This window comes from Typopeltis vanoorti, chromosome 5 (genome assembly GCF_054136105.1).
Source record: "Typopeltis vanoorti isolate ZY-2024b chromosome 5, IOZ_Tvanoo_1.0, whole genome shotgun sequence".
Classification (NCBI taxonomy): domain Eukaryota; kingdom Metazoa; phylum Arthropoda; class Arachnida; order Uropygi; family Thelyphonidae; genus Typopeltis; species Typopeltis vanoorti.
The window spans coordinates 159,843,470-159,869,650 of NC_143553.1; the positions used below are offsets into that span (position 1 = coordinate 159,843,470).

The following is a 26,181-nucleotide window of genomic DNA, read 5'->3' on the forward strand; positions in this document are numbered from 1 at the left end:
AAGTAATAAACACTGTGCTTCATAAGCCAGCATCAGATATCATCAGGAAAATTCCTTTGAGCAATAATTCAGTGCAAAGAAGAATCGATGAACTCGCTGAAGACATTGAAAAATCATTGTGCGATTATTTGAAGACATGCCAATTTTCCATTCAACTCAATGAATCAACTCTCCCAAATAATGAACCACTACTCTTATCATACATATGCTTCATAAAAGAAGAAAAAGTTTGTCAAGAATTATTATTTGCTAAAAACTTGGAAGCAGATACAAAGGGAGACTATGTTTAATATCATGAATAAGTTTTTTCAAGAGAAAGACATTCCTATTCGTAATATTTTGTCTGCTGCTACTGGTGGTGCTCCAGCAATGACAGTGCACCACAAGGGTTTCATAGCGTATTTGAAACAAGCAGTATCAAATGTACTCACTATACATTGTGTTCTTCATCATCAACATTTGGTTGCGAAAAATTTAAATGAACGCCTGCACACGTCGCTCCATTATGTTATTAGAGTAGTCAACAAGATTAGAAGCAATTCATTGAGTGACAGATTGTTTAGCCAACTTTGTAGTGGGCTAAAACGATTGAAAACAATGAAGATTTCAACCATTTGCTGCTTCACACAGAAGTTTGCTGGCTTTCAAAAGGTATTTGTCTGAATCAATTTTACAATTTGTTTGATTCAGTACTAGAGTTCCTAGAAAACAGAGATGACGGATTGTGGGCCAACCTGATTACATCCAAAAATGACATCGCTTATTTGACAGACCTCTATAAAATATTTAATGAAGTCACTCTACAACTACAAGGTGCTGAATTGAATTTAATTAAAACAAAAAACATTATTGCCGCTTTTGTAGGGAAACTTCTTCTGTTCAAGTGGAATATGGGCCGAGAGGAATATAGCCACTTTTCAAATTTATCAGCAGTGTCTCTCAAAAAGGAAGATTTACTTACATACTGCCAACACTTGGAGGTTCTCCATGCTGATTTCAATGAGCGATTCAAGGATATTCTAAACATGAATATACCAAATTGGGTTCTGGATCCTTTCTCACATGTAAGCACAGCAGGATCATCAAATTTAGAAGTGGAACTCATAGAACTCACAACAAATGAAAAAGTAAAAATAAAATTCAAAACTGGATACCAAGAGTTCTGGCTTCAAAAATCAATACCGACACCGTACCCTGGATTATGGGAAATAGTGCAGAAATTTTTAATTGCATTTCCATCTTCTTATTTAGCTGAGCATGGGTTTAGTGCTGTAGTGAATTTACTATCTAAGAAAAAGAACCGATTGCATATAACTAAGCGTGGTGATTTATGCCTGTTTTTGACAAGAGTTGAACCCCAATATTAACAAACTTTTAAAAATGAACCAGGCTCATCCTTCACATTAATTTGTTATTTTTTTCTTTGTATTTTTACTTTGTAAGTTCGAAATAAACCATCTAATACATTTGATGGTGTTTTAATTATTACAATAAGATTCTTACTAATGTAATGCAATCTCTTAATATGTATTCCGAATTTTCATATTTAAACCATTGTATGAAACTTCACATTAATTTGTTATTTTTGCTTTGTATTTTTACTTTATAAGTTAGAAATAAACAATTTTGTAATATATTTAATGGTGTTTTAATTATTACAATAAGATTCTTATTAATGCAATGCAATCTCTTAATTGTATTCCACATTTTCATATTTAAACCATTGTATGAAACTGTGCATAATGTTATTCGAGCATACATTTTACAATCTTTACATATGGGCTACGTTTCACCAAAATCGGTATAGCAATAACTGTGTTCAAGATGAAGCACATATTGGCCACTTCTTTTTAAAAATTTAATGGCATAAGCAGTAATGTATCATTAGTTGCTATTTACGTTAAAAATATCAAACAGCTTGAATGCGGAAAACTGTTATAATGGGGGCATTACAAAATTTATGTTTTGCAAAGTGGGCGGTGGCACGAAAAAGTTTGGGAACCTATGATCTACACCAACACCATCTACTGCCCACCACCACTACCACTATTATTTTCACAGACAATCACAAATAGCCATGTCCATGGTGGGATTTGATCCTGCAGCCTTTTGGCTGGAGAGCAGATATGCTAACCACTTGGCCAACCAGGCTGGCTTATGAGCAGTACAAAACACAAGCAAAAAAAGTAACCAGTATAGTAAGGAAGATGTAATGTGAGTACAAGAGGAAATTTGCAGTACAAGATGAAGGTTATCCCAGAGAGTTCTTTTGGAATGGGGCATAAGAATAACTATGGTCAAATAATTCTGATGAATACTGATGGTAGAAAGGTGACTGAAGTAAACAAAATAGTTGGATTATTGAGTGTGACAGGGGGTGACAAGGAAACAGATGTAGATGAACTAGAGGTGCATAGTATATTGCAGAACATTGATGTGAATACTGCTATGGAAATATTTGGTATATCAGCACATGTATTAGGAGAATGTACTTGGGAACTTATAGTCCCTTTGAACATATTGTTTAAGTCTCATTCTAGGTGGGTATCAAGGGAGTTGAAAAAGGGGAAAACAATTCCATTGCATAAATGGAGGCTCAAAGTGTGAGGTAAAAAATTATCAACCAATCAGTATATCAGGAATGGTGGTCAAGGTATTAGAGAAATTTGTTAAGGGTAAAATTCAGGAATGGGATACTATAGGAAGGACTAGGACATGACTCACTTACTTTTTATAATAAAAAGATGGCTGAGTTAGAGAAGAGGAATGATAATATGATGATACTGCAGGACCATGCAAAGGAATTTGACAGGATGTTTAATGTTGATGCAAAATTGGGTGGAGCCATAGATAATAAAGATGATATGAAGATTTTGCAGAACAATTTAAGCAGACTGATAGTATGGGCAAAGGAGAATGTTTAATGTTGCAAAATATAAGGTTATGCATTTTGAGATGAGACAATTATTAGCAGTGTACTGCATTAATGGAACTTGGCTGAAGGAAACTTATGAAGCTAGGGATGTGTGGATTCTAGTGGACTATGAATTAAAGTTCAGAGGGCATATTAAGTAAATTGGAGCAAATATGTATGGATATGAAGTTGGTGATGTGGATAAGAGGGTGGCTGACAGACAGACATACATACATCAGAGAGTAGTTTATGAAGGAACAGAGTCCAGGAGAAGGCTTGTGAATAATGGCATGCTACAGGACTTAATCCACTGCTATTTCATTTTGTACATTAATGATATAAGAAATGATTGTGCTACCCAGTTTTGCTGATAATGCAAAACTGGGTAGAACAATAGCTAATAAAGATGATGTGCAGATATTGAAGGACAATTTAAATGTAAACATTCTCCTTTGACGGTATGTGCAAAGGAGAATGTTTAATGTCATAAAATACAAGGTTGTGATTTTAGGATGAAAAGATTATCAATTATGTACTACAGTCATTTTAGATAATTATGGACCATAATTATCCATAATTATCTAAAATGAATGCTGATCACCATGTAATACTAAAGGAAAGGATATGTACTACAGTGATGGAACTGGGCTGCAGAAAACTGATGTGGCTGGAGATGTGGGGATGTTGGTGGACTCTGAGTTAAAGCTTAGAGAGCATATTACAAAAGTAGCTAAAATAGCTCATAAGGTTACCTAGTTATTGAATAATGCACTAAGAAGCAGAGATAAGGAGGTCATTATACCCTCTTTACCAGGCTTTGATATGGCCCTATTTCAACTATTGTACAGATCTCTGCACAGTAGTCCAGACAAGTTGTTAAGGGAATTATACAGTATGGATAAAGGAAAATTTTGCAGTTCATTGCAAATAGGTGAGTTGAAGTTATTCCCAAAAGGCTGAGTGTGGCTGTGGTCAGGAAGCATGTGAGGTCCAGCATATGTGGTAAGTGAATAGAAAGTTACTAATATTAGGCACTGCTAGGCAAGACATTATTATTATTATTATTATTATTGTTATTACCTGAAGACTTCATGGAGTCAAAGAATCATCTAGGAGGTCTCTTTGTAATACATACACATACAATTCATCATACCTTGCCTTAAACACATTCAAATTCTATTCTGACATCATACTCTTACACAGGGCATTCCAATCATTCACAACTCTGCATGCAAAAAACCTCACTCTCTTGAGCACACCCTCCTTATATAGCTTCCAGGGATGACCTCTTGTTCTTCCCTAATTTCCCAACATTTTATGAAAAACCTGCTCATTGTTAATCCTATAACAACCCCTTAACAACTTGTACATCTCTATCTTATCACCCCCTCTTCCTCCTATCTACTACTCTGTAAATTGCATCTTCTCAACTTTTCCTCATATTTAACATTCCAGAGATCAGAACTACCTTAGTCAGTTGCCTCTGGACCCTCTCCAGCATCTCTTCATCCTTTTGAAAACCAGGTGACCAAATCTGTGCATAGTAGTCCATGTATGGCCTAATCAATGCCAATGAAACAAGAATCTCCTTCCTTCCTTCTACAAGTCAGTGTCCTCTGCATCATTTCCAGAATTTGTTTTGTTATCTTCACAATTTTTATAGTGTATTCTCTAAATTTTAGCTCCTTATCCACCATAATTCAAAGATCTCTTATTTCCTCCACCTCCAACAATATATCCTTGCAGTGTAAATTCTACATCCCATCTTTGTTTCCCATATTTTAAAACCTTACATTTTGCAACATTGAACTGGCCCATTCATTCAATCTGTTCGTCTTCTTGTAAGGCCACACATCTGCTCTACTCCTCATAGTTTGTCCCAACTTTGCATCATCTGTAAACATCTGCATATTCCCATAAAAATCTTCCTCAATATATCATGAACATACAGGTTAAACAGCAGTGGCCCTAAAACAGACTCCATATGCACACCACTAGTGATGTTCCTTTTCTGGGATATTGCTCCCCCATATGCAACTTGCTGATACCTATTAGATAGCCAATCTCTGATCCAGTGCACCAGTGTAATATCCAATCCCATCTGCTCTAGTTTTCAACTTAGCATGTGGTAAGCTATCAAAAGCCTTTGCACAATCTAAGTATACTACTGTGTATCCATCTCCTTTGTCCAATAAAGCCATCATCTTATTGTAATAAGTAAGTAAATTACTAAAACCTGACCTCCCTTTAGCAAATCCATGCTGTCCATCAAAGATAATACCATTGTTGTCAACTCAATTTTGGATCCTGGTTCTCACCAGCCTCTCCAACACTTGAACCACAACAACTGACACACAGACTTTGGTGAATATTTTCTCCATGAGGTATAAGTATTTTAGCACTCTATGACCAGCAAAAGGCTGGTCATAGAGTGCCAAAATTATTATATATTGTTATATATTATATATGCAATATTATTATATATTGGTACCTCTTCCTGGAGGTACCAACATATAATAATTTAATAATAATTATTATATATTGGTATAATAATTAAATAATAATTTAATCCTTCTCATTTCTAGTTTGTTACTGCCACTTACCCAAGAGCCTGTGCTGCAGTTAATATACCTGAGACTATAGCATAAGTCGAAACATTATCTGGAAAGCCTCTGTTCCTAAAAATAAAAAAAACACAGAATAATAGGTATATTAAAAAAAAAAAGTTCAAAATATATGCAACAGAATTGCGAAGTATATGCCATATATGTCCACAATTTAAGATTAATATGGTTATTGAACAGTGGCCTCAAAGGCTCACTTTAGTGAGCATGGCAAACCTGAGGTACCGATGCTGGACCATGCCTTACTTCATGCAATATACATCTGTTATATTATCTGTAGGCTGGTCCCTCCCTTCTTTCTTATCTTCTTGCTCCTCATCCCCAATGCTGTTAGAGTATTCGAGGGCTAGGGAGTGAATCTTTCTTATCTTGCTATGTCATTTTGTCTTATGCAGCCACTGAAGGGGCAAGCTAGCACCAATAGGTGCCAGTCCCAAGCCCGGATAAATGGCGAGGGTTGACATCAAGAAGGGCATCCGGTTGTGAAACTTCACTGCAAGCTCTAGGTATGATCAAATGAGTCAAAAAGAAAGTGATACAAGGGCTAGGGCATACCCCTTAGGTGACGCGCAGCTACATCACCCTACAGCTGTGAGAAGTGGATGAGGGCTACCGCATCAAGGGCAGATGCAGTTAAAGAAGCAAGCCCAGTGGGTGGAGGGTAGAAATGGTGTCGGAATTGCGATGTGTGTATAGCAGAATGAAGAGCAAAGTACTGGAAGTGGGTAGGAGGAACGACAGGATCATGCAAATGAAACTGGGTCTTGGAGAAGAGCAAGTGGTCATCTTATGTATTACATCCCCACAAGTTGGCTATACAACAGAAGAGAAAGATGAGTTCTGGAACTTGCTAGATGAAAAAATGTGGAAACTCGAAGAAAAAAGGATGGTGATTGTTGGAGGAGACTTGAAAGGACACATACGGAGACAGAATAGGGACTGTAAAAGGGTGAATTGCGACCATGGAGTGGGAATGATGAACCAGGAAGGAGAGAGGATTTTCGACTTTGCGGTAGCGTTTGATTGGCAATTGTGAACTCATTTTTCTGAAAGAGGAAAGAACATCTGATAATTTGCCACATTTAGAAGTGGCAACAACAGTTCACAGATTGACTACATTTTGACTAGAAGAGAACATCTTAAGGCAGTAACAAATTGTAAGATCAAGTGGCACAGCAACACTGGCTGCTGTGTGCAGACTTAAAAATAAGGTCAAAGATAAGAACCTTTGAAAGCCATGGGATGAAGACAATTAAGTGGTTTCGCTTAAAAGAAGAGAGTGTGAGGAACCGTTTTAGAGAGAGGATGTTAGAGAGGATTTCAGATAGACTAGAAAGTGTACAGGATTGGTGGAGATAATTCAAAAGGTGAAACATCTGAAAAGATTAGAGAGCAGAAGGAAGATTGGTGGTGGAATAATAATGTACAGGAAGCAGTGGCAGCAAAGAGGAATGTAAAGCAGAAGTGGGACGAATCAAGAGTGGAAGAGGACAGAGAGGAATACAGACAGAGAAAGCAAGAAGCCAAGAGAGTTGTTGCATAGGCAAAAACCCTTGCATATCAAGGTCTTTATGATCAATTAGAAACAAAGGAAGAACAGAGAAAAATTTATCGATTGGAAAAATGTAGAAATAAAGCATCGAAAGACATCTTACATGTGAGGTAGCTCAAAGACTCTGGAGAAGGGGAATTAAGGAGAGATGTGGATATAAGAAACAGATGGAGAATATACTTTGAATGGCTTTTGAATGAAGAAAATATGAGGACTCACAGAGAAGATGGGCAGCCTTATGAGGGGATGGTGCAGAACATCAGTAGAGTGGAAGTGAAGGAGGCCATAAAGAGGATGAAGAATGGAAAATCAGTGGGCCCTGACAAGATCCCAGTGGAGGCATGGAAGGCACTGGGGGAAGAGGGAATTGACCTGATGCAGGGCCTGTAAGAATTACATAGGAATAAAGTTGATGTCCACACAATGAAAATCCTAGAAAGGGTACTTGATGGAAAACTGAGGAAGGAGGTGAAGATTGCAAAGAAACAATTTGGCTTCATACCTGGTCAATTGATGACAGATGCTATCTTTGGGTTATGGCAGATGATGGAAAAGTGTCAAGAGAAACAACGGGAGCTACATCTGGTGTTTATTGATCTCGAGAAAGCATATGATAGAGTGCCAAGGCAAGAAGTCTGGAGGTGTCTGAGGGAGAAGAAAGTACTGGAGAAATATGTCAGGTTGATGCAGGAGATGAACAAAAATATGAAGATAAGAGTTTGGACCTGCCTGGGAGAGACAGAAAGTTTTCAAGTGACAGGTGGCTTGTATCAAGAGTCAGCATTAAGTCCGTTCCTGTTTAATATTGTGATGGAGGTGGTGACAGAGGAGGTGAGAGAAGACGTGCCTTTGACTATGTTGTATGCGGATGACATCATGCTGTGTGCAGAATCAAGAGAAGAAGTGGCAGCTAAACTGGAAAGTTGGAGGAAAGTACTGGAAGAGAGAGGTATGAGACTGAGCAGAAGTAAGATAGAGTATATGTATTGCAAAGTGGATGGCAGCCAGGATACAGATCTGGAGCTGGAAGGAAATGTCATTAGGAAGGTCAGTGACTTTAGATACTTAGGTTTAATAGTAAAAGAGGATGGAGAGGCTGAGAAGGAAGTGGGATGGAGGAACTGGAGAGAGAGATGGCTGGAGTGCTCTGCCATAAGGGGATGCTGATCTAAAAGGCAAAATCTACAGGACAGTAGTGAGACCAGCTATGATATATGCTATGGAAACTGTGGCCCTCAGGAAAAATAACATCAGCAGGATGGAGGTAGCGGAGTGGAGAATGCTTAAGTGGATGTGCGGTGTGACCAGAAAGGATCGTCTGAGAAATGACTGTGTGAGGGGACAGTGAAAGTTACGAACTTAGGAGCAAAGATACAGTAGGCAAGGTTGAGATGGTTTGTCATGTGATGAGGAGGGAGGATGAGTATGTGGGAAGAAAGGTCATGCAGATGGATGTGCATGGGAGGAGGAAGAGCGGGCGGCCAAAGAAGAGATGGAAGGAGCTGGTGGAGGAAGACTTAAGGATGAAGAACTTGGATGTGGTTACAACCCAAGACAGGAGGATGTGGAGGAGACTCACTACAAACAGCAACCCCACTTAAGTGGGACAAGCTGCAGGAGATGAAGAAGAAGAAGATTGTTATTGAACAGTACTTCAGTACTCTTAGACAATACTAGTTGTTTATCCAACCAACCTCAGGCTGGAAAGACCTGAGTTCATATCTCATCCAAGCATGAGAAACATTTAGAAGTTGTTGTTTTTTCTGCTGAAAGTGAGTTAGTTGTTCCCATATGAATGTGGTCAGAGTTTTCCTTCTAGAAAATGAAGTTTTTCTTTCAGAAAAACAAGCAAACCAGTCACAAAGCATATACAACTGACAGAATTAATTACTCTATCTGAGTAAATTCCAAGGTAAGGAATGCAACTTTCTCTTTTTTAATAATCAATTCCACCAAGGAAAGATTGAGGACCTATAGTGTACTAGAACTAAGGGAGAGCCAGAGCTAAGAAATTAGAAAAAAAAATTTTTTTTATTATTTTTTTTTTTAGGTATAGTGCTGGTAGCCTATCTATAAGGTGCTCATCCAACTTTGATGGGTTCAAAGCCAGACTACAAATAGTAACTAGTTGTAACATGATGTTTGCAGTTTTGAACCGAGAAGTGGAACTGTAGTTGAAAGCATGACGATGTTAACTATGGAAGTATTATTGAAAAGGCATTTGGCAGTTGTTATTTGAGATTGTGACAAAAGCAACTAAAACTATGAGGCCAGTGTATTCTTTTCATAAATGCATGTGTTTACTTGCAGTTTTTGTTTTGTGAGATGAAAAACTTGCAAGAAAAGTAGATACTTAATATTTGCTCTGGATCTCTTGAAAGAGACTCGAAGCACATATTAAGTATCTATGTTTCTTGTTAATGTGAAGCAAATCCATAAGAGAAGAGCTGTTAAACAACATCTAGAATGGACATTTCTCCAAACACCAGAAGCACCATTGCTGGACTGAGTTGAATTTGCATGGTGTAAGAACTTGTTCATATGAGTAATACCACTTTGAACAGAAGAGAAAGTGTAGCCTCTATCACTTTAAGAAGTGAGACATCTTTATTCAGGAACAGGATGGAATCAAATGTAAAGTCAGGATATGATTTTTTTTTTTTTGAGTGAAATAACACTAGACTGAGTTTTAGAAGGATTAAAATTTGACTGTTATCTTTTTTCCTTGCTAGAAAATGGTATGGCAATCAGCATTTAGATAATCTACTATAGACATTCTTAAAGATGATTGGTCTGTATATAAGGCTTTGAGAATGACAAATAAGAGTAAGAAATGTTGCCTGCAAAACTATGAATCACATTAGTAGTTTGTAGCAAAAGAGTATAAATGTTGCCTGCAAAACTATGAATCACATTAGTAGTTTGTAGCAAAAGAGTATATTATTGCTGTACAGAAGAGAAAGCAGGTGAAAGAACAGAATTGTAAGACACTCCAGCACTGCTGAAAAGTCTGTGCAGTTAGCCTAGTCGCTTTGCACTTCACAACCATATGCCTGGGAAAGGAGTGTCCTAGGTTCAATTCCTGTCGATGACTTGAGGAGCTTAAGGATCTTCCTCAGCCATAGTCAAGTTAGCTGGTCTTTTTCTCCCAGTTTATCTGGGGGGTTTTCATCCCACAAGCTGGCAAACCGGCCACATGAACACACACAGATTACAGTCAGGAATACTGACCCAGCCATAGGCCTGATTCATCAGCTATGCCAGTCCTGAGCTGGATAAAATTTGGGGGATTGCGATAGTGCTGAACCTTCCGATAAAAGGGACTCACTGCTGTTGTATCATTATACAAAACTAACTAACTGCTGAAGAACTTGGAAGGAAAAGTCATCTATCTTCATGTGCTGTAAGTTACCAGTGAGAACACTAGTCATTGAATTACAAAATACATATTAGAAATGCCACAATATTGAAATTTACTCAAAAGACCTTTGTGTCAGACCTATCAAATGCTATGAAAATAGTGATGATAAAAATCTGTGTTTCTTCAAATCTTTCCATATTACTCATTCAGAGGCAAGTCTTCTCTTCTGCTCGGTCTCCTCATGTCTGAGGACCCTTGACTCTACCAACAATGTCTCTCCATTTCTTTCTGCCTTTTTTTTGCAGCACTGGCCAACTCCAAAGTAATTCCAGTAATCTTTTTAACATGTTCCAACCATATTGGTCTTGGGCATCCTCTTTTTCTTTGTCCTTCCACTTTTCCCTGAATGATAAGTTTTTCCAGGTTGTTCATTTTCACGTCTTGAAATGTGACCAAAGTATTTGAGAATGCTTTCATTTGCAACATATAGCTGCTCTTGATTTTTAATTGACTTATTATACTTTCATTATGCCTTTTGTCCATCCAGGAGACTCTCAACATCCTTCTCCAGCACCACATCGCAAAGCTATTTATCTTGTCCATATTTTTTCTGCTGAGTGTCCAAGATTCAGCACCATAAATGAAAATAGAAAACTCTATGATGTTCAAAAAAACTGATATCTTTCTCAGCCACAATCCAACTATGACCAAAAAGCACCAATTTAAGAAAAAAAATACACATATTGGTACTTGGTACTGGAATGTGCTGTTGTCCACTTTGAGGATATCTCGCTTATTCTGGCTCCTACCCAAATGAGACTTCACCAGCTGGGGTTGCCCTGCCAGTTGCTAAATGATCTTCTGTCACCGAGGTTTTGAGAGAGAATCAATATTGGCAATCACTAATTAGATAGAAAGCTTCCAGGCATTTCAGAAGTTGCTGTTTGTAGATATTCCCACTGTTTTGGAGAAAAATAACATTCAAGAAATAAATCAACAGTTGGATGGTACAGATCTGTGACCCTTCTTCAGGATGGACTAGATATAGACTAATTTTCAACTGTGTATCAGTAGAATATAAAAATGCAAAAAAAAAAAAAAAAAAGTGATGTAAGATCTGCAGAGTGACATAATCATTGCCAAAAGATTATGAGAGGTGCTGAGCATATACACATGATAAGGGGAAACTTTTGTTTTGCTGATGGTGCACAGGCCATCAGAATGCAGAAGGGGAGAAAGCAAGGTAGAGAAGTTAGAACTAATATCTCTAGTGAGAACCAAATGAAGGTAGATTACATTTGGCCTTTTTCAAAGTCTGTTTTGGACTGAGCTCCCCCCCCCCTTCAGGCATTTTGTGCTTTGGTATATGTAAAAGCAAGGATAAAAACTCGTTTTTTAGCCAATTATGATACATTCATTTTTACTATGAACTGCTTTTGCAAAGTCATAAGCTTGGATTCTAAGCTTGGATTCTTTATGCCAATAATATTTTTTCTGTTAAACCTAGTCCTCAACATTTGCATTAGTGTGCATTTGCAAAACTTCCAACTGAAGTTTTTTTTAAATTTTTTTTGGGGGGATAAAGGGATATAGAGACAAATATTGCTGAAAATAAATGATCAGTCAAACATTGTTTTCTTCATATGCAAATGAATTAAATAAATTTCTAAACAATGCTACAGCTCATCATCATCATTTCATGATATCAATCTACATTGAGTACTACAGTGATACTATGCCAGTACTGCAAACAGTTAAATTTTTATGTGATATTGAGATTTTCAGTATTGTCAGATCTTACATTTTAGTCTTTTAAAACACTTCTAACTGCATCAATCCACTTACATGTTGGTCCATTTCTGAATTTTTTCTGGAACAGAAGAGAAAGTGGGGCATCTTGGATACGGCCTCAGTATCTAAGAAGTTAGCAAAACAAGGTACGTAAGTGACCATACCACCTTGGTATGGTCACTTAAATACTGGTGAAATTATTATTATTATTATTATTCAGGCCTCCATGGAGTCAAAAGACTCATCGTGGGAGGTCCTTCCTAAGAACATAAAGTCTGTCAAGATTCATCGAGGGGAAGTCCCCCTTAAGAAACACAAAGTCTATCATACCACTCCTTAAACTCATTGACCGTTCTTGCTCCCACCACTCCATCAGGCAATGCATTCCACAGTTCAACCACCCTCCACGCAAAGAAACCACTCCTCACCCTCTTGCTCACAGTTTCTTTTCGTAACTTCCAGGGATGGCCTCTTGTAATCACTCCTTCCCGCTGTTCAACCAAGTGAAAGAACTCCCCAGTGTCAACCCTGTAACCACCTCTCAACAGTTTAAAATCTCAATCATATCACCTCTCCTTCTTCTATCCACCAAACTGAAGTCCACATTCCCTCAGCCGATCCTCATAACTATGCTTGTACAGTCCTGAAACCATCTTTGTCATCCGTCTTTGTATCCTTTACACAGTTAATTTATCCCCTTCAAATACTGGGGACCAAATCTGAGAACAATAGTCCAAGTGTGGTCTGATCAGAGACTTATACAACGGAATGATAACCCTCTTATCTCTGCAGGTCAGTGTCCTTCTCATAATAGCAGCAATCCTCTGTGTTACCTTCACCACCTTTGCAATATGTCCCCTAAACTTCAGTTTCTATCAATCATCAACCCCAGATCTCTTGTCTCCCCTACTTCCTCCAGTATAACTCCTCCCATAGAGTATGCAGCATCCCATCGATGTTTCCCAAACCTCAAGACCTTACATTTTGTTGCATTAAACCCACAACCCCATTCATTTGCGCATCTATCTAGCTTATTCAAATCCTCTTGCAGGGCTACCACATCTGCACTATTACTAATAATCCTTCCCAGCTTTGCATCATCCGCAAACAACTGAATATCCCCTTGCAGTCCACCGGCAATGTCATTGATTCAAAATCAATGAAATAATTTTCATTGAAAGAATGAAACAAACAATGAAAAAATTCAGAAATGGACCAACATGTAAGTGGATTGATGCAGTTAGAAGTGTTTTAGAAGACTAAAATGTAAGATCTGACAATACTGAAATGTTAATATTAGATGAAATGTTAATAATGTCACGTGTATTTCTAAAATTTCTCCACAGAACTTTCATATCTATGGTCTGTAGCAGTGGTTTTATTTCTAACCCAACTTTTAGATACATAAGTTTAAACTGGTTTGAGCACTACTAATTTAGTGTTTTGGCTAATTTCTTTCTTATTCCATGTAAGTTTATTCAACTGGATTCCTGCTGTAGTAGTTGTCATTATCATGTTATCCATTTTCATATTTAATTTTACATCTTCATTAAAAATTGCACCTGAATAACTGAAATATTTTGCTTGTTTTATAGCTTCTCCATTTGAATATGCAGTTGATATTTTCCATGTTCCTGCCTATTTATTCTCATAGTATTGGTATTTTATTGCTGATTTTCATGTCAAATTTGTTTCAGCACTTATTCAATTCAGTTAAAGTACTAAAAATGTGTAGTGGATTTACTTAGAAGTATAGCATTCTGCATAAAAAGCTGAGATTAACATATATAATTTTGATGCTGTTTCCTTCATAATGTAAGCCATATGGACCATAAATAACAACAGAGAATGCACAGATGATCTACAGTTTGTGCAGTGCTTTTCACTTGATTTGATGTTTCTTTACCACCCAGATATCCAGATGATCAGATCTATGCAAAGAAACAAATCCAAATGTGGCATGATCAGTGCCACTCTCACCTCCTAATCCCTGTTGCCAATGACCTTCCAAATGTGGTAGCAGTTTTCTGGGTAACAACTTTTAATATGTCTCTTGAACTTCAATTTCTTCTTCCCCAACACTATCAGTCCCCTCCTACTCTAATGCCTCCTCTTCCAACAGAAGCAAAATTATGCTAATACAATACATCTCATTTTGTCCCTTCTAGTCAAAGTACCAGAAGAGACATTGAACAGATATCTCCATTGATCTCTATCAGCAAACAACTAAATGTTTCCTCTCAAACCAAAAATGATATCATTAAAATATGACAGCCCCAGAACTGTTACCATTCTCTTTCAAGTCTACTCTTTCTTTCCTCAGTCACTCTTCCCTGTAATCAACTGACTATCCATATTCATCCTTCTTAATTTCAGCAGTATTTTTCATGTGGAATTCTATCATAAGGTTTTGCAAAGTCTAGAAAATTCACTGTATAAACATCTTCTCTGTGCAATATAGTTGTTACCATATGGGAAAATCTAACTATATTATTGTAGCAAGAATTCTCAACAGACTGATGCTGCTGTCTGTAAAGATCTATTAATTCTTATCAATTGAATATTCCATGCTTTTCTAACTCGTAATTCCTTATGTAATATCTTCACTACTACATCTGATATAAAAAGAGATCTATAGTTTTGTAACACTAACTTGGATTCTCTCTCTCTCTCTCATGGAGTAGCAGTATTTTGCCCTCATTCCACTATTTGGGAATGTTCTTTTGTCCAACTTTTGTTAAACAGCCAAGTCAAAGGCACTGTCAGCTCCTCTTTGCTCTGCACATTCCTTAATATATGCATCAATATTCCATCTGGTGCCACAGCCTTATTAATATCCAGCTTACTTAAAATTCCAAACACTTCATATTTCTTAAATGTCAATATCTCTTCTTCTTCCATCATCAAATTCCTGCCATGTACCCTCAAGGGGTGTACAGGATATGATAGTACTACATGAAAAAAATTACATCATTACTAACTTCCTATCTACAATTTTCCTCCAAATCAGTCTGTTACTTGTCAAGACTCCAACATTACCAGATCTTATATTTCTATCGTCTAAGGCACTTTGTACAATATCAATCCACCTATATCTTGGTCTTCCATTCTGTTTAAGTGACCATACCACCTAAGATTAGCTCTGCTAATGCATTCCTGGATGCTGACAATGTCAAGTTCTTTCCTAATATCCTCATTTTTAATATGATATTGCCATTGATGCCATCTGTTCACCGATATAATCTTTCTCAGCACTCTCATATCTGCGGTCTCTAGTCTTTGTTCAAGTGTTTTACTTCTGACCCAGCTCTTAGATCCATGATTTGAACACAGTCTTGTATACAGCTAATTTAGTGTTCCGACTAATTTTTCTCTTATTCCATATGAATTTATTCAATTGACTTCCCACCATACCAGCTTTGCTGATTCTGTTGTCTATTTCCATATTTAATTTACCATCTTCACTAAAAATCATGCCTAAGTAGCTGAAATTACTGCTCCTAATCCTCCAACATGAAATACACTGACAAATCCTTGCTGAACATTATCTTGTCTTCAGCAGTTTTGACACCCATGTGCCATTTCCAATAACTAAAATCAGTCTTCCATAATAACCTTTTCTTTAAATAACTATAGAATTCTCCAGGATTTTGTTCTGATGCCTCAGCCCTTCTGCTTTCATATGTACCTTTCTCCTTCCACACTCCTCACTTTCCTAGCCTGCACCTTATACTCCTGCTGTTGCAAACATTCTCCACTGTCTCCAACTTCACAGTTGGGATGATGCACCTCAACTATAGAAAGGAATTTAAAGTATTTTGATTTTCATATTTCAGTGCCTGGTAACGAAAAATTATAACGTCAAAACTGATACAATCCAGTTTACTTACAAAGTTTCTTTGAAGGCATTGATATAGCTTGCTACCAGTTTTGCTCCGCTTCCAATTCCCATTAGCGCCTGGGCAAGAATGATAAGCCAAAGTTTTCTAAGTAAATACACAAATATAAATATGTAAGGATAATAAACATAAATATATATAAATACTATAAGTAACATGTTTTTCAAAATGATTTACTTCAACCAAATTCAGGTTTTAAAGATTAAAACAAATGCAGTTCAACATATATAATACATAACACTACAGAACATAGGATATACACCAGGGCATTGGGCTGACCACCTTATCCTGTGAACAGTTTGAGGGCCTATGATTAATAAACCCTCGACACTGCAAGGTAAAAGGAAGATGAGATAATAATAATAAGATAAAGTAAATAAAAAACTTTGCTCTACACTTTCTAGTTAATGTATACATAAATGCAGTGTTTCTGGAAATGATAACTAGCAGTGGAAATTATATTCAATTTTAGATGAAGGAGGAAGAAGAAATAAGACAAACAGTTATTATTATTATATGACATCTCTTCCGGCAATTCAACCCATTCCACTCATTCACCACTCTCCAGGCAAAAATCTAGTCCTCATACCCTCAGTAGCTACACTCTTAAACAACCTCCAGGAGTAATGTCTTTTTCTCTACCAGTTTGTTATATACTGAAACATTTCATTTGTATTATATTAATCTTATAAAAACGTTTAGTAACTTTAGTTTCTATTATACTCTCTCTTTTATGCCTATCAGCTAAATTTTGCAAACCTACCCACCTTCAGTCTATTCTCATAGAAAACATTTCATATGTCTGTCACTATTTTGATCACTTTGATATCTGGATTTTCTCCACTATCTCCTCCCCAAGAAATCCAGACAACTAGGCCTGTGCAAAATATTTCAGATACAGTCACAACTAAGCCTTATAAAGAAGAATGATAACTTTTCTATCTCTACTTCTCAATGTATTCTACAACATCATAGTGATCTGTTAAAGCTATTTTGTCCACTTTTGCAATGTGCCCACTGAAATTTTGTGTGAGATGCAGATGAGTACTGAGATAGAAGTTTATTGATGTTTTTTTTTTTTGAAGAGTTGTAGGTTGTAGTTATTTGGGAATAGTTCATGAGAAAAGCTGTTTCAGAGGAAGACAAAGAAAAGAGGAAAAAGAGGAAGAGGAGAAGCAGATTTGGTGTGTTTGCAGTTGCATAATAAAAGGATTCTTAGCAGCTGCTGCTCTTGTATTAACAAGTGCAACAGAAAGCAGAGTAATGATGGTTGCCAATTCAGCAGAGCAATAACCATTGAAGTACCTGTAGAATAGATGCAGGGCCAAAACATTGCATCTGTGAGATAGAAGTTAAAGTGAATATAATACAGGGATCATTTATGAGCCTAATTTCTCTCCTTTGGATAACATCAAGGATTTTTAGGGAAGTTTTAGGTGTACCACCCCAAACACGTGAGCTGTATTTTAAGAATGGGCAGATTTCGTATTCGTATATAGTTAAGAGTTGGTTAGATGTAAAATAGCATCTTGAATGAAAGAGAATGCCTAATTTTTGGGATGCTGAGGAAGCTACTGATGTGATGTTTATGCTGGGAGAGACTGGGAGCAAAAGTTAGTCCAGGAAGAGCGATCTGATCATGTCTGGTGATTTGTGTATTTGATATTACTGATGGTAAGGGTAGGTGAGGTGGGATCTCTATTGCATGAAAAAAGGCAAGACTGTGTATTGTGGTGGCACTGAATGTGACAAGACTGTCCTCACTCCACCTGAAGGATGGTATGTAGATCAATGTTTGAGGCCCTATTTGCAAAGCTGTGAATAGGAGTAGTGATGATTGAGAGTAGGCCATTTAAGTACAGGAGAAAGAGAGTAGGTGATAGGACTGAGCCTTGAGGCAGTCCTGCATTGTAGTGAAGCCTGAAGAGAGGAGCCATCTACCATGATTTACAGAAAATGACCAGAAAAAAAAAAAGCTGGTTACTGAATTACAGAGGGTGGCAGGAAGACCAAGTGATGGCAATTTGTTTAGCAGGCCTCTGTGCCAGATATGGTCAAAATCTCTGGAAGTGTCCAGAGCAAGCACAAGTTTTTCCAACCTTTCCATGGCATATGTCCAGTGGTGGATGACACAAGCTAAGTGGTCAGCTGTGGATCTTGAATGGCAGATTCCATACTTGTGATTGCTAATTAATTGAGGTTGTCTAAGTAGTGGAAAAGTTGGCTATTGATTACTTTCTTCATTATTGTGGAGAGAACAGAGGTGTTGGCAATTGTGGTGGTGGTTTAACAGTAGACTTCTATCTCCCTTTTTTTGGAATAGGCTGGATATGAGATGGCTTCCACACATTGAGATAAGCACCAGCTATGTATAATAGATTGTATATGATGCAGGACAGGTGTTAGCTTTAGAGCATAGTATTTGAGAGCAATTGGAGAGATGCCATCAGGATTAGAAGACTTTTTAGTGTCCAAATTATTTAGTAGTGCTCTGATGTCTTTTTGTGGAAAAACTACAGGAGGTATACAGTGCTTGAATTCTGGTATAGTAGGAAGCAATTTCCCTTTTTCATCTATGCAGGAAACAAAGAAAAGAGTGGTACAAAGAGGTCACCTTTATCTCTGATTGAAGTAATCTTTGATAATGCCATCAGGATGAGAGAGAGAAGTGCAAGTGAGCAGAAGTTGCATAAAAAGCCCTTAGCAAGTGGACCAGAAGGCATAGCTTCCATTTGGGGAAGAGAGAGAAGTTTGCTGCTGTTATCTTTTATAAAATCTGATTTGAATCTGCTGATGGCTGTTTTGCACTTGTTGCATGCTATGATATAGGCAAAGTATGAAGCTGGAAGGTAGCTTGATGCAAGCTACCTTCAGTAGGCTGAATATTTTTCATCAACTGCTTTGATACACTTTTTCTTGAACCAGGATTCGAAGGCAAATGAGAATTTTGGGTAAAATGGAGGATGAAGGCCTTCATACAAGTGAGGATAATTTCTCTGACTCATTTGAAGCAAGTGTTAGGTTCAGATGAGTGGAAGCAGGTCAGACAGTGGTGGGAGCAGTGATGGACAGAAGTGGTGGCCAATGGCTTTGGCAACAACCAGAAGGCACGACTGCTATTTGGAGACACGATGCAAGTAGATCTTTCAAAATCCGTTTTGGATGAGTTGATAGTTTTACAGTAGTATAAGCAGTAAAGGAAGACAGAGATATAAAAGATGCTTGGTTCTTCACTTGTACAGCTTTAGAGCATCTTTTGAAGAACCAAGACTTAGGTAGGGCGGGCTGGGAATGTATATTGGAATGTTTCCATACCAATGAGGATTATTCTGGTGACACATTCAGGACATATGTTAGGGTAAGAAAGTTGGAAACAGTATCTCAACCAAAGAAATGAGAAACAGAAGTTGCAATGTTCATCCCACTTGCTATATTTATAATGGCATACAACACATTTGCTGGAGTGGCTGTGTGCATGAGGCTATGATCTGAATTATCTAAAGGACAAGCAACATTCACAGTGTACCTAGAAGGGTCACTTAGTAAGGAAGAGTTCTGAGATGTTTAGAGAGTGGTTAGAATTAACTGGTATTTATGAATGATTTGTGTAAGGTGATTGGTGATAGCAAATGTCTTAGTACCTCTACCTGCCTGATCTGATCTGTTCAGTTGAAAGAGGAAAGCAGGTAATGTCATGAACATTCAAATCCCTGAGAGATGACCTTGCTATTAGGAAAGTTAGACCAAGGAAAATCAATATTTAGAGAAAGAATATCAAAACATTCAGAATAGTTGGTGGCATTAGGATTAGGACAACAAGAGAGACAGTAGATGAAAGTACCATATAATGTGGTAGAGATTTTATTATTATTATTATTATTATTATTCCTGACACCTCCAAGGAGTCCGAAGACTCATCGCAGGAGAACACCTACAACTATCTCAACCACTACACCGAACCTCTACTACGAATCATCTCCATCAACGCCATCTACCGCCCACCTCCATCACCACTACAACTAGTATTCTATGTCTGTAAATTGTGTGTTCTGAAGGGTCGATTTGTCTGTATGTGGGATGAAAAACCCGAGTTTCTGGGAGAAAAAACCCTGCTACCTCCGTATGAGATCGGCTAACTCACCTTCCATTGAAAATCGCCCAGATAAAGATTCCTCCTGTTGTGACGAGAATCGAACTTAGGCCTATTCCAATCGAAGGGCGCAATGTACTGTCATTCTTTTAAACTGAGAGGTGGTTACAGGGTTGACACCGGGGAGTTCTTTCGCTTGGTTGAACAGCGGGGAGGAGTGATGACAAGAAGCCATCCCTGGAAGTTACGAAAGGGAACTGTGAGCAAGAGGGTAAGGAGCGGGTTCTTTGTATGGAGGGTGGTTGAACCATGGAATGCATTGCCTAATGAAGTGGTGAGAGCAAGAACGGTCAATGAGTTTAAGGAATAGTATGATAGACTTTGTGTTTCTTAGGGGGGGACTCCCCTCGATGAGTCTTGATAGACTTTGTGTTTCTTAGGAAGGACCTCCCACGATGAGTCTTTTGACTCCATGGAGGCCTAAATAATAATAATAATACTAATAATAATAAAATCCAGGAATGAGTGGATAGGAACAGAATGGCTCTATAAATAATTCACATTTATAATAAACTGACAGCACAATTGGATAAAGGAAATGGCCCAGAAACTCAGATTTTTCATCCTGCATACAGACAAATCAACCTAAAATACTAACAGATGATGATGGTAATTGCGGTTCACTGTATTTGGTGGATTAAGTGGTGGAGGTGGAAAGTTGCAGAGTAGGTGCCCTCCTTTGATAAGTCTTTGACCTCCTTGGGGGTGTCATGTAATAACATCCCCAAGTGCATGTATGTGTATCATACATATATACATACAAGTTTGTGTGTGTGTGTGTGTGTGTGTGTGTGTGTGTGTGTGTGTGTGTGTGTGTGTGTGTGTGTGTGTGTGTGTGTGTGTGTTGCATTTTCCTCCCAATAGTAACCCAACCAGGAGGTAATTTATTCCTACATGCTCCATTGCATACAATGCATATATTACATGTAGCTTCCAAGTACCGATTAACATTTACATTTCTAATTTTGTATCAATATTCATATTTACATTTATATTTTTACATCTATATGTACATATTCCGACTTTTGCATCCATATTTATATTTATATTTTTATATAAACATATATTTACACTATATAATTCATACAATATCAGTAATTTATGTTACTTTACAATGACTGGTAGTTAATCTTATTGGCAAATTTAATTAGTTCTGAGTAATACTGTTCGATTAGTCTCTGTTTTGACACTGGCCACTTGTGTCCAGAAGTAATGACGTGTTGCATTAGGGGCATCCATATGGAGTCCAGTAGCTGGCAGTCATAAAGTATGTGGTCAACAGTCTGTTGGAGTTGTGAACTACAAATACATGATGGCGATTCCAGGATATGGAATCTGTGTAAGTGGTGTCTTAGTTTTCCATGTCCCGTTAGTTGTGTGGTTAAACTTGAAGAAATGGCATGTTTTTTCAGCTGGAGTCTGCTTCTGATGCTGGGAAAGAATTCTTTTGTCGATGATCCATTTATTGACGTTTTCCATTCTTCTTCTCACAAGTCTAGGCTTCTTTTTCTGAAAGTGTTTTTATAGCAAATTTCGAGTACTTTTGGTAACTTGTTTCTAGCTGTTCGTTTCTAACCGCTTCTTTAGCCAACTGATCCGCTCTCTCGTTTCCTGCAACCCCTGTATGTGCGTTCACCCAGCAGAACTTGATTTCCCATCCTGATAAAGTGAGATTCCAAATCAGCTTTCTTGTCTGTTCTATTAACACTATATCACTGTTCTGGTTTTTTATGCCGTCTCTAGTGCTTCTACTGTCGCTGTAAATTGTTGCTGTCTTTTGATGAGAGGTATTGACTTCTAATTCCTGGAAATATATAAGTGAATGAATTATAGTTGTTCCGATTGGTTGTTGGAATAGAGAGGATGCAGTCTAGAGCAGCATTCTTGTATAATGGACTGCCTGTTATATGCAATGAAAGAACAGCCGACATTCCCTCCAGCTTTGCTTCCGTCAGTGTATATATGGAATTCGTCACTTTCAGAGCTTTCCTTCTCCTTAATATTTGTTTTCTTTGCTGGGTGAGGTCACTTACTGTAGTGAAGCAGACATTTGTAGCAATTTGGATCTATGTTAGATTTTCATTATATCTTCCGAAAGTGACTTCGTGTATTAGAGATAATTCTTGTATTTTCAGGCAGATTGGTGTAAAAGCTGCAATAACATAAGCTGCATCAAAAGATATTGTCCTGTATCCTTTAATTGTACATATGGCTATAAGGCGTTGAACTCTATTTAGCTTTTGTCTATTTTTCTTTGATTTTAGTGAATATTTCCAGGCAGGTGCAGCATAAGATATTAATGGTAGTATAGCTCTGGTATATATTGTTTTCAGTGCTCGTTGGCCGATTCCCCACTTAATCCTTGCCAACTTTGCTAGAAGGTTTACAATTTGTAAGCGTTTTTTCAGCAACATATGAGGTGTGCTTCTTTAAGGTAAATCTTTCATCTATCATTATCCCTAGGTATTTTAGCTCACTGGCTACCCCAAGAACTTCTCCGTTTAGGAAGACTGTAACAGGTTGTTTTGATTTTTTATGTGAGATATGAAGCACTTTAGACATGCTGCTATTGAATGTTACTTTCTTCTCGCATGCCCACTCTGCAATTTTAAAGAGTTCTTCATTGGCCGTTATTTCTAGTTGTATGCCGTCGCGTCCACAAATCATTATCATCGCATCATCTGCATAAGCTATGACTTTTGTTTCAGTAGTGAAAGGAAGTCTTAATAGCAAGTCATACTGGATGTTCCAGAAGCCTGGTCCACAGCAGGAACCTTGAGGGCAGTCTCATTTGACTTCTTTCGTTACAGCTGTGGTTTTTAATAGCATGGTTGCTCTTCTATTTGTAAAATAATTTTTTGTAAGATCGAGTAAGTTTTTTGGACATTTTAAATCTCCTAATTGATTGATTATGGCTGGCCACCACACAGCATCGAAAGCTCCTTGTACGTCGAGTGAGATCAGTAGTACATCTTTTTTTTGCTGTGTCTTCTGTGAACTCTTTCACCTCCATAATTGTGTCTACTGTGCAGGATTGAGGTCTAAATGCATATTGATTGCTGCTTAATAGGTTTCTTGAGTAGACATAGTTCATTATTCGGTTTATCAGAAGTTTTTCTAGCATCTTATCAGCAACATTTATGAGACTGATTGACCTGTATTTGCTAATTTCATCGGATGTTTCTTTTCCTGATTTTATTATGGGTATAATTTTAGAACGTTTCCATTTTAAAGGAAATCGCCCACTTTTTAGGCATTTGTTGTAAACTGTTATGAATTCGGGGAATTCGACAAACACTCTTAGTAGTATATTGCTGGTTATTCCGTCCTCTCCAGGAGTTTTACTCGGATCCATTGATCTTAATACTGACTCGATTTCTTTAGTTCTAAATAAGTCATCGTTAAGAGTATCTATGTCAGTTTTCATTCTTTGTCTGTAGGTTTTGTGGATTTCTTCGTCTGTTGATTCATCTTCATCAGGAATAAATTTGTTGATCATAATAGCTGCAGTTTCTGCCAAGTTTTTAGTGTAGGTACCGTCTGTTTTCTTGATGGTTGATAATATAGGTGTTGACTTATTCTTGCTTGCTGCTAATTTATATATGCAATTCCAAGGATTCGATACGGTTGAAACAGTACAGACTTTTTTCCATGATTCTGTTTTTGCATTTGTAATTTTGGACTGATAGCTGTATTTGGCTTTATAGTAGTGCTGTCTTCTGCTCTCCCTTAAATCTTGGTTATTGTATGTTCTTTGATATAGTCATCTGAGTGCATTAATCCGTTTTCTTAGGACTGTTAATTTGACATTCCACCAAAGTACTGATTTTCTTCCTTCGATGTTTAGCTTCTCGGTTGTTCCGAGTGTTTGGTCCTTGTTAATGTGCTTTCAGACCTGATGAAAGCACATAAACAAGGAAATCTATATCAGCTTGTTCTGATGCCCAGATGGCTAGGTTCTTGTCTAAGCTGAGCTGTTGTTTGCTGATCCCATTAAAGTGATGTTCTGAGATTAGGAATGAAAATTCAGTTTTTAATACTTTAGCAAATATCTCTAGATTGGTTTTATTGGTGAAGTACTTGATGTTAATGCGATGGTTTGTGTTGTTTATTCTGTTTATTCTGTTTATATTTTGTTATTCGACGGGAATCGAACCGTCGGTGACGTGAGGAGCTGAAGGATCTTCCTCAGCCATAGCCAAGTTAGCCAGTCTTGGGCGTGGACAGCAGGGTTTTTTCCTCAGTTTATTCTGGGGTTTTTCATCCCGCAAAGCAGGCAAACTGGCCTTGAGAACTTAACACTAAAGGCCATAGGATATACCGGGGCATAGGGCTGACCACCTTATCCTGTAAACGGATTGAGGTCCGATGATCAATGTACCCTCGACACCGCAAGGTAAAAGAGGGTATAAAGAAGATGAGAAGATGAGATTAAAACTTAATATGCGATGATCAGAACAGCTTTCCTCTTCTTCGCATTTCCATTCATAAACCTGGGGTAAAATAGCGTTGTTTGCTAGTGTCAAATAAATGAAGCTGCTGCCTGTGGTATTTTCAAATGATGGAGTGTTGCTGTCGTTGATTAGTATGTGTAGGGAGTTTTATGCTATGAACTCTTCCAAATTTTTACCTCTATTGTTTGTGCTCTTGTTAAACCATAAAACCGAATGGGCGTTGCTATCTATTCCCATAATTAAGCTGTGGTTGATAGTAAAATCCACGATGTTGCACATTTTTTCTAAGTCATATTTTATGTCGGTGTGATAGTTTAGATAGATACTTGCAGCAAAAGTTTTAATTCCTCTGTATGTAATTTCAATAAGTACTGAGTCCTACTTGCTGTGCTGATGTGCTGGGAGAGAGAGAGAGAGAGAGAGAGAGAGAGTGTGTGTGTGTGTGTGTGTGTGTGTGTGTGTGTGTGTGTGTGTGTGTGTGTGTGTGTGTGTGTGTGTGTGTGTGCAGATACATTGATACTGTGTTAGGGAAAGAAGCATGTTGATGTGTATATGTAAAATTACTGCTCAAAGGATTAATTTGTATATTACCGATATAGGGAATAATTGAAGAGGTGTTCAGTTGTTTGCTGGCAATACAAACCAGGGAGGGAAATAGTTAATAAAGGTAATGTAGATATCCTGCAGGATGATTTAAATAAATGTGCAGTGTGGAAGAACTTTCATGGACAGTGTTCTGCTGAACTGGCCACTATTATTCCTCCAAAATCATTAAAGCATGAGCCACTGCTAACCAACACCCTTTTACAGTTCATCATCTTGCAACTCACTCTACCACCTTCACTGCCTTCTCTTTCATTCTATCTACTCTCATGGTCTCTGGAACAGAGACCATAAGAGTAGATAGAATGAAACTCCACTCAGCCTTCTCAAAGAATACGACCTTTAGCTCTTCAAACAAAATGTGAGCAGAAACGTGTGGCCTTTTGTGTGTGGATCAGATGATATTATTATTATTATTATTATTATTATTATTCAGGCATCCATGGAGTCAAAAGACTCATCAAGGGAGGTCCTTCCTAGGAAACACAAATTATATCAAGACTTATCGAGGGGGGTCCCCCTAAGAAACACAAAGTCTATCATACCACTCCTTAACCTCATTGACCATTCTCGCTCTCACCACTCCATCAGGCAATGCATTCCATGGTTCAACCACCCTCCACGCAAAGAAACCACTCCTCACCCTCATGCTCACAGTTTCCTTTCGTAACTTCCAGGGATGGCCTCTTGTCATCACACCTTCCTGCTGTTCAACCAAGCAAAAGAACTCCCCAGTGTCAACCCTGTAACCACCTCTCAACAGGTTAAAAGTCTCGATCATATCATCTCTCCTTCTTCTATCCACCAAACTCTGCAGTCCACATTCCCTCGGC

The 26,181-nt window shown here is 37.8% G+C and overlaps 1 protein-coding gene across 5 annotated transcripts in view; it reads right to left on the bottom strand.

Moving 5' to 3' along the window:
* The window catches only part of LOC150106998 (MFS-type transporter SLC18B1-like), a 208,616-nt gene that overhangs the window by 48,552 nt on the left and 133,883 nt on the right, over positions 1-26,181 (bottom strand). For all 5 annotated transcript variants that reach the window (XM_090392873.1, XM_090392871.1, XM_090392874.1 and 2 more), the window contains 2 exons: positions 16,133-16,228; positions 5,518-5,592 (listed from right to left, as the gene is read on the bottom strand). In XM_090392873.1, the coding sequence (XP_090248999.1) occupies positions 5,518-5,592; positions 16,133-16,228 (171 nt within the window). The remainder of the gene's footprint in view (positions 1-5,517; positions 5,593-16,132; positions 16,229-26,181) is intronic.